Source organism: Homarus americanus, unplaced genomic scaffold (genome assembly GCF_018991925.1).
Source record: "Homarus americanus isolate GMGI-L3 unplaced genomic scaffold, GMGI_Hamer_2.0 scaffold42527, whole genome shotgun sequence".
Lineage (NCBI taxonomy): Eukaryota > Metazoa > Arthropoda > Malacostraca > Decapoda > Nephropidae > Homarus > Homarus americanus.
This window is the reverse complement of record NW_024748543.1, coordinates 821,628-834,252: the sequence shown is the minus strand read 5'-3', so window position 1 is coordinate 834,252 and position 12,625 is coordinate 821,628. Positions and strand designations below refer to the sequence as shown.

At 44.8% G+C, this 12,625-nt stretch overlaps 1 protein-coding gene across 1 annotated transcript in view; it reads left to right on the top strand.

Annotated features, from left to right (window-relative positions):
• The first annotated feature begins 7,543 nt into the window (after positions 1–7,543).
• The window catches only part of LOC121880362, a 28,582-nt gene continuing 23,500 nt past the window's right edge, over positions 7,544–12,625 (top strand). Inside the window, exon 1 of the mRNA XM_042387514.1 lies at positions 7,544–7,549. Coding sequence (XP_042243448.1) covers positions 7,544–7,549 — 6 coding nt within the window. The remainder of the gene's footprint in view (positions 7,550–12,625) is intronic.

Genomic DNA, 12,625 nt, shown 5'->3' with positions numbered 1-12,625 from the left:
GAGATTAAAATATGTATTACTCTATATACAATCCCTTGGTAAAAAAAATACCACCATACATAACCAGACGACGCAAATTATCTCCTAATTCTGTAAATCTTGTAAATCAGCATCAAGAACGTAAAAAAAAAAACATACCTCACGCTACTAGACAATGTAAATTACCTGTAAATTCTGAAACAACTTGTAAATTCTGGTATAAAACTGGAAGGATGTAAATGTCGAGTAAGACGCCCACGTAGAGAGCCAAGAAGTATTAACAAAATCTCATGAAACAACGTCACGATAAGAATGGAAACGTCACTCTCAGGAGAAATTACCGTGGCGGACCAGGAACACCATTGGCGGGAGTGGCAGAAGCAGTGGCAAGGGTAGTGGCAGAGGTAATGAAGATAGTGGCAGAGTCAGTGGCAAGGGTAGTGGCAGAGGTAATGAAGATAGTGGCAGAGGCAGTGGCAAGGGTAGTGGCAGAGGTAATGAAGATAGTGGCAGAGGCAGTGGCAAGGGTAGTGGCAGAGGTAATGAAGATAGTGGCAGAGTCAGTGGCAAGGGTAGTGGCAGAGGTAATGAAGATAGTGGCAGAGGCAGTGGTGGAGGCAGAGGCAGGGGCAATGGTAGAGGTAGTAGTGATAGTGGGAGAGTCAGAGGTAGTGGTAGAGGAAGAAACAGCAGTAGCGTCTTGCAGTAATAGGAGGAGGTGGAGAAGGAGTAAATAAGGGAATAAAAGATGGAACAAGAAGAGGAAAAAGAAAAAAAACAAAGAGGAAGTAACAATAGCATCTGAAGCCAAACCACCTGACGATTCCACCACCATCACCACCAACACCACCAACACCACCATCACCACCACCACCAACACCACCATCACCACCAACACCAACACCACCATCACCACCACCACCACCATCAGGCCGAGAAAGCACATATATACAGTATATATATCACATAGAGACTTCAAGCTCCCCCGAAATAAATCTCAGGGCGCCATTTGCCGTGATAAATGATCCCTCCAGACTCACTGATTCGAGCGTGAGTCACACCGAGTCGTGACGCCGATGATTTTTGAGCAATTTTCCAGCTAAAGGGAGAAAAGTGAGAGTCGTCGCTCTTGTTTGGACGTTAAGAGTGAGGAAATATGGACTGGGTTATCACAGAGTCGGGGACGTCCTCACTAGTGTGTTGGTTAGGTTAGGTTAAGTAGTGTTAGGTAAGGTTAAGTTAGGTTAGGTAGCGTTATGGGCAAGGCTGCAACAGTGAGTCTTGATTGTTTTAGATTCGACTGGCTCGTGTTATCATAAATTACTTAAATCCATTGTCTCCTTGTTGCCCGTGGTACTTTCCAAACATTATCCATAAGAACATAAGAAAATAAGGAGTCTGCAATAGGCCGGTTGGCCTGTGCATGGCAGCTCCTGTCGAGAGTTACTACCACTCTCTATCATCCATGAATCTATCTAGCCTCCTTTTGAAACTTCCAGAGTTCCCGCACTTACTACAAAGTTGCTAAGCTTGTTCCTCTCGTCCACCACCCTATTTGTGAACCAGTGTCTTCCTATCTCCCTCCTAAACCTAAACTTATCCAACTTGAATCCGTTGCTCAGAGTCCTATCCTGCTCGGATATTATAAGAACTTTATCTTTATCCCCTTTATTGATTCCTTTCACCCACTTAAATACTTCTATCATATCTCCCCGCACTCTTCGTCTTTCTAAGGAATGCAAGTTAAGTTTCTTTAGCTTATCCTGATATGGAAGGTTTCTAAGTCCCGGAATCATTTTTGTCATTCTTCGCTGCACCGACTCTAGTGAATTTATATCCATTCTATAATAGGGGCACCAGAACTGAACCGCATAATCGAGGTGTGGCCTGACTAGTGCAAGATATAGTTGCAATAAGACCTCTGCACTCTTGTTACTTACACTTCTAGATATAAAACCCAATACTCTGTTTGCCTTATTTCGAACATTAACGCACTGTTTTCTAGGCCGTAGGTCCGGGCTTACAGGTCTCTTTCACAAGTCGACTTCTCTAGGTTGATGTTGTAAAGGCTGTATACATTATATTATATTATATATCCGTACCTCTTAACCCCTCACCTCACCTCCCTCCCGTTAAGGTGCTATACATAGTCAGTCAACCATTCTCTTCTACAAATCACACAATCATCTTGTATGCATTGGATGATCATCGTACAATTTACCCGGTGAAAAATAAACCTTCGTGCAACTAACGTACCTCAGGAAATTGTTTCGTGCACACACTGGAGCCGTCATCAATCATTACCAGCTGCCGTACCAGAGCCCCGCCGTCCTGAGCCACCAGAGCCCCACCGTCCTGAGCCACCAGAGCCCCACCGTCCTGAGCCACCAGAGCCCCACCGTCCTGAGCCACCACACCGTATCGCAGCCTGTAACCTGTTCCTTGTTGTTGTTGTTTTTTTAAACTTTTAATGATTCCACCCCAAATATCGACAGCTCTTGATGAATTGGTGTTCTCTAAAAAGTATCGTCTTTTTTTTTTGGGGGTGGGGGGGTTAGAGGTAATCTTAACTTATCTGGGAGTCGAGATGGTATATGGTCTATTGATACTGATATTAAGAAGATGGATTATTATGATCGAGTAATATATATATAACAAAAACAACGTATACATACATGGACAAACAACCGCATATAATTCGTTAACGTTTCGAGTACATTAGGCGCCTTACGAAAAAAAAAAACATTGAACATCAAAACACTGGAATATTAATTACTAAAATTTCCAACAATTAACTGTGTAAACACGTAGAGTAACAGAAGCTTAGAACCAAATACAGAAAATTCACAAACATAAACAAATAGTTACGCACCAAAATCATCATCACATACCAGTTAGGAACAAGGAGAAGCAGTATAGAGCCCAGGGTGTCTAGGACTGGCTGCTGGACTTGGTATACCCCAGGAGCAACTTCGCTGTGACCCGTGTGATGTCGTCGGGGTAACTGGAAAGGAAGGTAAATTCTGCCTTATTTATAGGGTAATCTCCTGCCTGGCTATTGTCTCTCACTGCTGATTAGGGTAGTTTGGACAACAGTTGGCTTGTTCTGAACGAGCGACCACCGAGGAAAACAGGGAAACAACGTTAAATCGGTCATCTCGTTCCTCCAGCTCGTGTGGAGGGAGAGACGCCCTACTGGTCGATCACTAACTCAGGAAATTTAAGGTTCAGTCCAGCATTGACCTGACCTGACCTGATCTGACCTAACCTAACCTAACCAGACTTACCGTACATGGTTCAAGAATGACATCAAACAGATGAAACAACGGCTGAGTACCAGAGTAGATGAGAAACGGCTGAGTACCAGAGTAGATGAGGAACGACTGAGTACCAGAGTAGATGATGAACGACTGAGTACCAGAGTAGATGAGGAACGGCTAAGTACCAGAGTAGATGAGGAACGACTGAGTACCAGAGTAGATGAGGAACGACTGAGTACCAGAGTAGATGAGGAACGGCTGAGTACCAGAGTAGATGAGGAACGGCTAAGTACCAGAGTAGATGAGGAACGGCAGTACCAGAGTAGATGAGGAACGGCTGAGTACCAGAGTAGATGAGGAACGGCTGAGTACCAGAGTAGATGAGGAACGGCTGAGTACCAGAGTAGATGAGGAACGGCTAAGTACCAGAGTAGATGAGGAACGGCTGAGTACCAGAGTAGATGAGGAACGGCTGAGTACCAGAGTAGTGGAGAGGACGGCTGAGTACCAGAGTAGTGGAGAGGACGGCTGAGTACCAGAGTAGTGGAGTCGACGGCTGGGCAACATGAAGGAACTTAATAAACATAAGGGAATTAGTCTTGTGGTCTGGGGAGGTGAAGTGTACAAGGGGATGTTCAGTGTGGGAACCCTGACATACCCACTGAGAGGTGAAGAGGAAGGTCTTAAGAGGAGGAGGAGGAGGAGGTCGAGGTGGATGAGAAGGAGGAGCAGGATGAGGAGGAAGAGGAGATCGAGGTGGAGGAGGAGTAGGTCGAGGTAGATGAGGAGGAGGTCTAGATCAAGGTGGATGAGGAGGAGGTCTAGATCGGGGTGGATGAGGAGAATGAGAAGGAAGATGTTTGGCTCACATGTTGCTCGTTATGGATTAAAAAAAGAAAACTACAAAAAAAAATCGGGTGAAAAATCGAGAAAGCTTACGACTACATTGACCAAAAGTAGTTAGTGCAAGAGGACTGGACCACACAGATTTAAGGAGTTCGATCTCACCATCCACCTAATCCACTCCCTCCACCTCCTCACTCCCCATCCACACCCCCTATCCACCTCCCACCACCCGAGCAAGGGAGTAAAGTTGAAGGACAAGACTCTTTACCGACCTTAACACGTCCCACTAAACACAGGTGTTGGATAGGGGATAGATCACAGACCCCACCCCCCCCATGTGTGTGTGTGTGTGTGTGTGGACAGGATAAAGGGGGGGGTGGGAAGTAATAGGAGGAAATTATCTTCTGTATAAATATTAAGTCCATTAAAGAGGGAATTACGGGATGGGGGAGCAGAAGTCCTTTATATAACATGAGATTGGGAATGAAGTAAAGGGGTAATGCGTTGTTTTAATGTAAGGGGGGATTTATACTCCCTTTAGGATTAACGTAAAAGGATTAGACAAGGATTAGACTCGTTGTTTTAAGGGAAGGGGTCCATAAAATCCCCTTTTTTTTAGGCGAAGTATAAAATGATAATGAAGTAAGGGGTACAATGAACTCTGTTTTTTAAAGAGAATTATCCCAAATCCACCTTCAGACTAAAGGTAAAAAAAGAGTGAAGGAAAGTGGTTTAATCCGCTGATTCTAAGGGGGTGGGGGGGGGGAGGGAGGGGGAGGACACAGCCACATTAGGAGGAGGTAAAGACAGGCAATAAAACGACTTCTCCAATAAATATTCATGACGAGGATAGTTTCCATTCAACACCTCCCCAACACACCACACCCTAAGGCTCAAATCACCCCAATGCCTCAATAAGATTTTCGAACCAAAGATTTTCAACTGAATTCCCTGCAGATAGTGCCGTTCCACTCACCCCTCTAACAACAACACAAACCATGTAGCCATTAGGGTCCAAAAACCTATCAACTTTCTATAAGATTTTCAACTGAATTGACCATAACTTTGGGGAGGGGGGTAATCGACTGGGTACTGCAACTCAAAGTACCAATAGTGACGAATTTCCTTTCAGGAGTTGTTAAGAGAATCACCATAGTCACCAGGATTATCTTAGCACTGTTTTGCCCCCTTTACAGATTTAGTTTAACACTTCCTTGCCTCTCTTCGTCCTCTCCTACCCCACCCCCTCCCCCTTCAAGTTCTTTTCTCTTCCTCCTTTCCTTCCTCCTCCACCTCGTTCCTCCTCCTACCCTTCCTTCTCCTCCCCCTTCTTCTCCTCCACCTCTTTCCTCCCCCACCTCTTTCCTCCTCCTCCTCCTCAACCTCTTCCTCCCCCTCCTTATCCTCCACCTTTTTCCTCCTCCACCTCTTTCCTCCTCCTCCCTCCACTGATCGGATGAGTTGCAGCAGTAAAAGGATAAGACAACCGTAATAAATTCGTCCTTGGCCATATCCGGATTTGTTCGTACGGACGTTAGTATCTGATCAACATATTTTTTTTTTTTGGTCCGCTGGTAGTAGTGTTGGTGGTGGTGGTAGTGGTGGTGGTGGTAGTGTTGGTAGGTGGTGGTGTTGGTGGTGGTAGTGTTGGTGGTGGTAGTGTTGGTGGTGGTAGTGTTGGTGGTGGTAGTGCTGGTGGTGGTAGTGTTGGTGGTGGTAGTGTTGGTGGTAGTGTTGGTTGGTGGTAGTGGTGGTGGTGGTGGTGGTAGTGTTGGTGGCAGTGTTGGTGGTAGTGTTGGTTGGTGGTAGTGTTGGTGGTGGTGGTAGTGTTGGTTGGTGGTAGTGTTGGTGTGTTGGTGGTGGTAGTGTTGGTGGTAGTGTTGGTGGTAGTGGTGGTGGTGGTGGTAGTGTTGGGTGGTAGGTGGTGGTAGTGTTGGTGGTGGTAGTGTGACACCTCTCCGTGTCACAAGCCTTCCTTCTCACTCTCAATCCCTTTCTTCCTCTCACTAAGTCCTCCTTCCCACCCCTCCTCCTTACCCTTTCTATCCTCCCTATCCACGGTATGGGAGAAGGAAATGGGGAGGAAATTAAGGGAAGGAGCTTAGGGAAAACACCAAGGGGGACGGGCAGGGAGGGGGGGGGGGTACGGGGCTAAGAGGAAGAAGTTAAGGGGGATAAATCAATGGGGAGTTAAGAGGAGAGCAGTAGGGGGCACTAACAAGCCGACCCATTCATCATTTTGGTCGTTGCAGTGAATAACAAATGCAGAATCAATTGGCTATATGTTAACACCTGATCCCCTTAATATGGTGTGTGTGTGTGTGTGTGTGTATGTGTGTGTGTGTATGTGTGTGTTTCAGACGAGGTATATGGTGGAAGATGGTGATAGTGGTGGTGGTAACCGTAGTATTTGTGTTGGTGGTTAAGTGGCAGTGGTAGTGGTGCTGGTGTTAGTAGTGGTAGTAGTAGTAGTAGTGGTGGTGGTGGTGTTAACAATGGTAGTATTAATAGTAGCGGTGGTAGTAATAGTGGTTGTACTAATTGCGGTGGTAGAAGTTTTGGTGGTGATTGTAGTAGCAGCAATGGTAGTAGTTGGTAGAGTTGTTTATGATGGTAGATGGTAGATATGAGTGGTCGGTCACCCCAGGGGTTTATCTCTGTGTTGGTACCACCCGCTGTACTAGACACAGTTGTTCACCTGGTCTGGCAACAGCGATGAGTTGGTGTTGTTGCTGTTCGATAATATAGAAGATTTATTACTTTGTTCTGGTAACTGTGAGTCCAGGGTATTAGGTATTTACGAGAGGATTGTTATCTTTGATCTGGCAATTGTGAGTAGGACTTGAGTCTGATTTACTAACTATATTAAGGAATTAATTTACCTGCTTAATTATACACCTGTTCATTAATTAAGTTACCTACCTGTCCATTGCTTCACTTTTGTATTTATTCATTCAGTCAATCATTCAGTTTACATTTATTCATTATTTTCTTAAGGGTCGCACCAAAATCACATCGACCTTTCATCTTCACCGCCGTACGGAACCTTTCTGGCATCCTCTGGCATCTTCTGGCACCCATTGGCACCCTTTGGCATCCTCTGACACCCACGTAATTCCTCTTTGGCACCCCCTGGAACCTTTTGGCACCCCATGGCACCCTCTGGCACCCCTGTAATTCACCTTTGGCACTCCCGGCACCCTTTGGCACCCACTGGCACTCCTGCACGAGACAAATCACCTGAAATTCAATAAAGTCGCTCCATGTTGTAGGATAACATCGACACATTCTCCGTAAGGGGGAGGAACAAAGAGTGTGAGAATGGAAAGGGAGAGAGAGAGAAAGAGAGAGAGAGATAATGGGAGAGAGAGAAAAAAATTAGATACAATTTTGAGAGGAACAGAGAGGGAAAGAAAGAGATTTACAGAGGAACAAAAAAAAAAGTGTGAGAATCAAAGATGAAGGTAAGAAGGATTGAATAAAAAGAGAGAGATATAACATAGAAAGAGAGAGATAGAGAATGAGTGAAATAGGCACAGACACACAGACAGACAGACAGACAGAGAGACAGGCAGAAAGACAGACAGACAGAGAGACAAAGGTAATTGTTCCTGGTCCTCCACTGCTGTATACTATAAGGGTCTCTCTCAACAACCTAACCAAGGGGAGGTTTATGGTGGCTGGATCATGTAGAGAAGAGGGGAAGGGGAGGGGAAGAGGGGAAGGGGAAGAGAGAAACGGGAGTGGAAGAGGCGGAGGAGGAAAGCGATAATGAGGAAGTAGAATAGGGAAGGAATGGAAGTTAGAGGGGGAGAAGAGAGGGTGGGGGGAGAGATGAAGATGGTGAGGATGGGAGAAGAGAAGGGAGAAGGGTAGGAAGAGAAGGGGGAAATAAGAGGAAGAAACGAAGGGGGGGGGGAATGAAAGGAAGGGGTTAAAAAATGAAGGGAAAGACGAAGACAAGGAATGAGGTGATTGAAGGGAGTTGGAAGGAGAGAGACTGCAAGGAGAGTGGAGTACAGACAGACAGACAGACAGACAGACAGAATCATTCACGTATCTATTAAAGCTCCATTTATTCCTTTGTCTATCCTCATGTCAACTCATTATCCGTTCATACATATCCATCTATTCTCACATTCATTTGCATAATTATTCACCCAATTCATCAATCACAAGTGAATAATAATCATGCCAGTATAAATTTCCCTATTGGTTTTGATAACGTTTGTATGTAAAGACTTCCCTAACAGTGTTGCCAGATAGCTAGGGCTGACCAACCCTTAAGTCTAATATTTCCTCTCAGGCAAAAACTCTCTCCTCTCCTCTCCTCTCCTCGCCTCTCCTCTCCTATCCTCTCCTCTCTTCTTTCTTTCCTTTCTCCTTTCCTCTCTCCCTCACTCTATCCCTCTCTCTTTACCCCCTCTCCACCTCCCTCTCACCAACCATCTTTGTTTTCATCTTAGTCTACGGGACAGTTTACGCAGACAGTCCAACAGACTCATCAACAGACAGACATTATTCACAGACAGAGTTACATAGACAGGCATTATCCAAAGAGTTACACAGACAGACAGACACTATTCATAGACAGAGCGACACAGACAGACCCACAGACCAGCCTTGAATCTTAGTAGAGAGCAAATTACACAAGAGGTTCTGAACACAACATGGGAGACCAATCTGTTCACTAAGAGACTGTTGAACACGTTGAACAACTCCGACCAGGTCCTGGGGGAAAAAATGTCATTTGAACTTTTAAAGAAGAACGTAACTCCTCCAAGGTCCAGGGCAGAAGTTCAACCCGGACACGCCAGAGAGGTCACTGTAGGGTCTAAAAGTTCACCACGGTAGAAAGTTCATTATTGATAAGCTAGAGTTCATAATATGTTCTGAAAGTTCATCGTAACGTCAGAAATTTCTTTGTAGTGACACGATAAAAAGTTCAACTTGGACACACCAGAGAGAGAGAGAGAGAGAGAGAGAGAGAGAGAGAGAGAGAGAGAGAGAGAGAGAGAGAGAGAGAGAGAGATTTAAACAAACCATTATAAAAGTAAGTTGAATTAAACAAACAATTTATTTAATTATACACGACCACTGCTCCACCTACCGTCACTTATACACAGTAAGAGTCTTGGATCCTCACTACAGGCTACAAAAGGTGTTCGGAGGAGGATTAAAGACGATTTAAAGGGATCAGAATAAACTCCTTTAATCCTGAGACACCAACATCCTTCCCACCAACCAACCAACTCCCCCCCTCTCACCTATCCCACGCACCACCTCTCACCCCCACCAACCCACACCCCTCCCTCTCTCTCCCTCTCTCTTTCTCTCTCTCCTCTCCTCCCTCCTCCTCCCCCCATGAAAGATATACCACCTGGGATATATTTCGTGTATATTGTTATACTGGTGTAAGGGATATGCTTATTATTTTCGTGTGTGTAATGCTGCGGGTATAAGCTCACGAATGAGGGGCGGCACGGGGTGGTAGGGGGAGGGTGTGGGCGTGTGGGTGAATGGGGTGAGGGCGGGCGGAAAGGTGTGGAGAGGGGCGAAGTGGAGTGGAATTGTGCGTGCCTCGTGTGTGCGTCGCTGGCGCCACCAGAGGTATTGCTCCAGCGCATGGCGACACCACACACACACAGAGAGAGAGAGAGAGAGAGAGAGAGAGAGAGAGAGAGAGAGAGAGAGAAATCAAACATATTAGATTGCGTACACACACACACACACACACACACACACAACTCACACATCCACACACACAACTCACACATCCATACAAACAATCAAACAAACATATTTACAGAGATGTATACACATGTGCATATACAGTACACACACATAAATGCAGTCATACATACATACACCCATAGGTATACCACTACAGAAGTATTTATACACACACTAACAAGTACACACACACACACGCACACACGCACGCACACGTAAACAAAGAATCGTGTATAAACATGTACATGTAAGTGCATAAATGTACACACACGTATATTCCCAAGTCAGAACACACATACGTTCATTTACATACATACATTAACATACGCTCACATGGATCCGAGAATGAACATGACAAACTTCGCAGTCACAAACACACACACACACACACACACACACACACACACACACACACACTCACACAGCACTAACATTTACAAAAGTACTGAAACTTAATTATTTTTCAATTCATATATAGATCTGTTTTAAATTACAAGTCAGTGAGATAAACAGTCAAACAGACGCGTAGTGATGAATGTATATACACGTACACAAGTCAATCAAATTTACACACACACACACACACACACACACACACACACACACACACACACACACACACACACACACACACACACACGCACGCACACACGCACACACGCACACACACCATCTACTGCTCTTTTGCTATCAGATAAGTGCTAATGCAATCCACACGCACACACACACGTCTGCACGCACACGGAGGTACTCGTGCGTGCAGGGGCTAATGTACCGTACACGCAAACATTGTCCATGTGCATGTATGTGTTAGTGTGTGTGTGTGTGTGTGTGTGTGTGTGTGTGTGTTTTCACCAATAAGTAAGAAAGTGAAGAAATACGAAGCTTTTGTTCGGGTAAGTTATGATCTGAGGAACTCAATATGTTGTGTGGGATGTGGAAGAGAGAGAGAGAGAGAGAGAGAGAGAGAGAGAGAGAGAGAGAGAGAGAGAGAGAGAGAGAGAGAGAGAGAGAGATGTAAGCTTCAGGAAATGATGCACATGAGAAAGAAGTAAACAGACAGACAGACATATCCTCCAGTGTTATAATTAGCCTAATTGTCACCTCTAATAATAATCATAATAATGGTTGCCCCTCGTGTAACGAGGATGGCCGGCCCAAGGGCCACCTCGGCGTGAAATTGTTTAAGGTGCAGAAGCTGTCGCCAACAAAACAACCACAACGAGTTGCAGGACCCAGTGTCCGGACAACTCGCCAACTGCACTGGATAACCATTTGCAGAATACGATCCGTAAATTGATTAACATCCAGGTTCCCAATTACTGCTGGGTAGACAGAGGCAAATGGCGTAAAGAAACTTGCCCATAGTTTCACTTTGCCCGGGAATGGAACCCGCGTCAACTCGCTTGCGAGGCGAGCATGCTGACCATTAAACCACAGGTCGCCTACAATTGACACACACACACACACACACACACACACACACACACCGGAGGCAGTTACGAGCGTGGGCGTTAGTCAACACGGTTCGGCACTCAACAGTCATGCCCACACCGCCCCTGTCGCTGTGATAACACCCCCACCCACCCACCCACCCACCCACCAACCCACCAACCCACTTAACTGCCTCACTGTTTTTATTGTCACTGTGTTAATGGCTCCGATTTCTGGGTTCGATTTGTGGCCACCGATTTCGGATTCGTTTATTGCGATTCGTAGTCTATTTGAGGACACTTTTTGTAGCCGATTTTTTTTTCTCAGTATTTTGTTGTGTCTAATTAATAGCTGTTAAACATGAGGAAAGGCGCTCTATTTACCGACTATTTTAATGTTATTTCATGAAGATTTTAATAGATTTTAACATATCAGATTTTATCACATGTTCATCCATCCATCCATCTGTCTATCTAACAGACAGACAGACAGACAGACAGACAGACAGACAGACAGACAGACAGACAGACAGACAGACAGACAGACAGACAGACAGACAGATAGATAGATAGATAGATAGATAGATAGATAGATAGATAGATAAAGAAAGGTTCCCAGACAAACCGTGTTAACTAAGGTGGCAAAATTCCTATAATCATATCCATCACTGGCCTACCGTGTACCTAGACCCGTGTTCACCTGTCCGGCTCACCTGGTAATTAGGGCCACCTGACTCTACCACCACTTGCCTCAGGGGAAGGTGGGGGAGAAGGGAGGGGGAAGGGGCGGAGGTTGAGACCGTGTGTGTGTGTGTGTGTGTGTGTGTGTGAAGTAGAGCGATTGAGGAATATAATATTTCTTCGTTGGTAATACTCCTCACCAACCCCCCCCCCCCCCCTTGACCCTCTGAAGTCATACTATATCTCATTTAAGTTCAAGAAATATTTCACATAATATTTCTCAGTAAGACATATTATATCCCTATACTGAGAGCTATATTATTCCATGGCTAGTGATAGGCCAGACAGAAGCTATTTATAATAATCTAATAATCTATAATCCATAAGAAACTATAATCCAATGAGCTAATATGGCTTTCAAGGATTATTATATTCTTAACTACTCATTTTATGGGTTAATATAGCCGCGGCACTTATCAAAGGAGGTCAATAATAAGATCTAATAATACCAGGATAAGAAGCCTCCATGAAGCCTTTCAGGAAGCCTTTAGGAAATCTTCAAAACACATTAAGCTTCACTAAGTTAATATATTTACTTAATGAACGGTTTAATTATTATTTTTTAATCAACTCATCAAATACCTTAATGAGATGGCGTTTTGACACTACAATTTTCGTCATCATAAATACCGG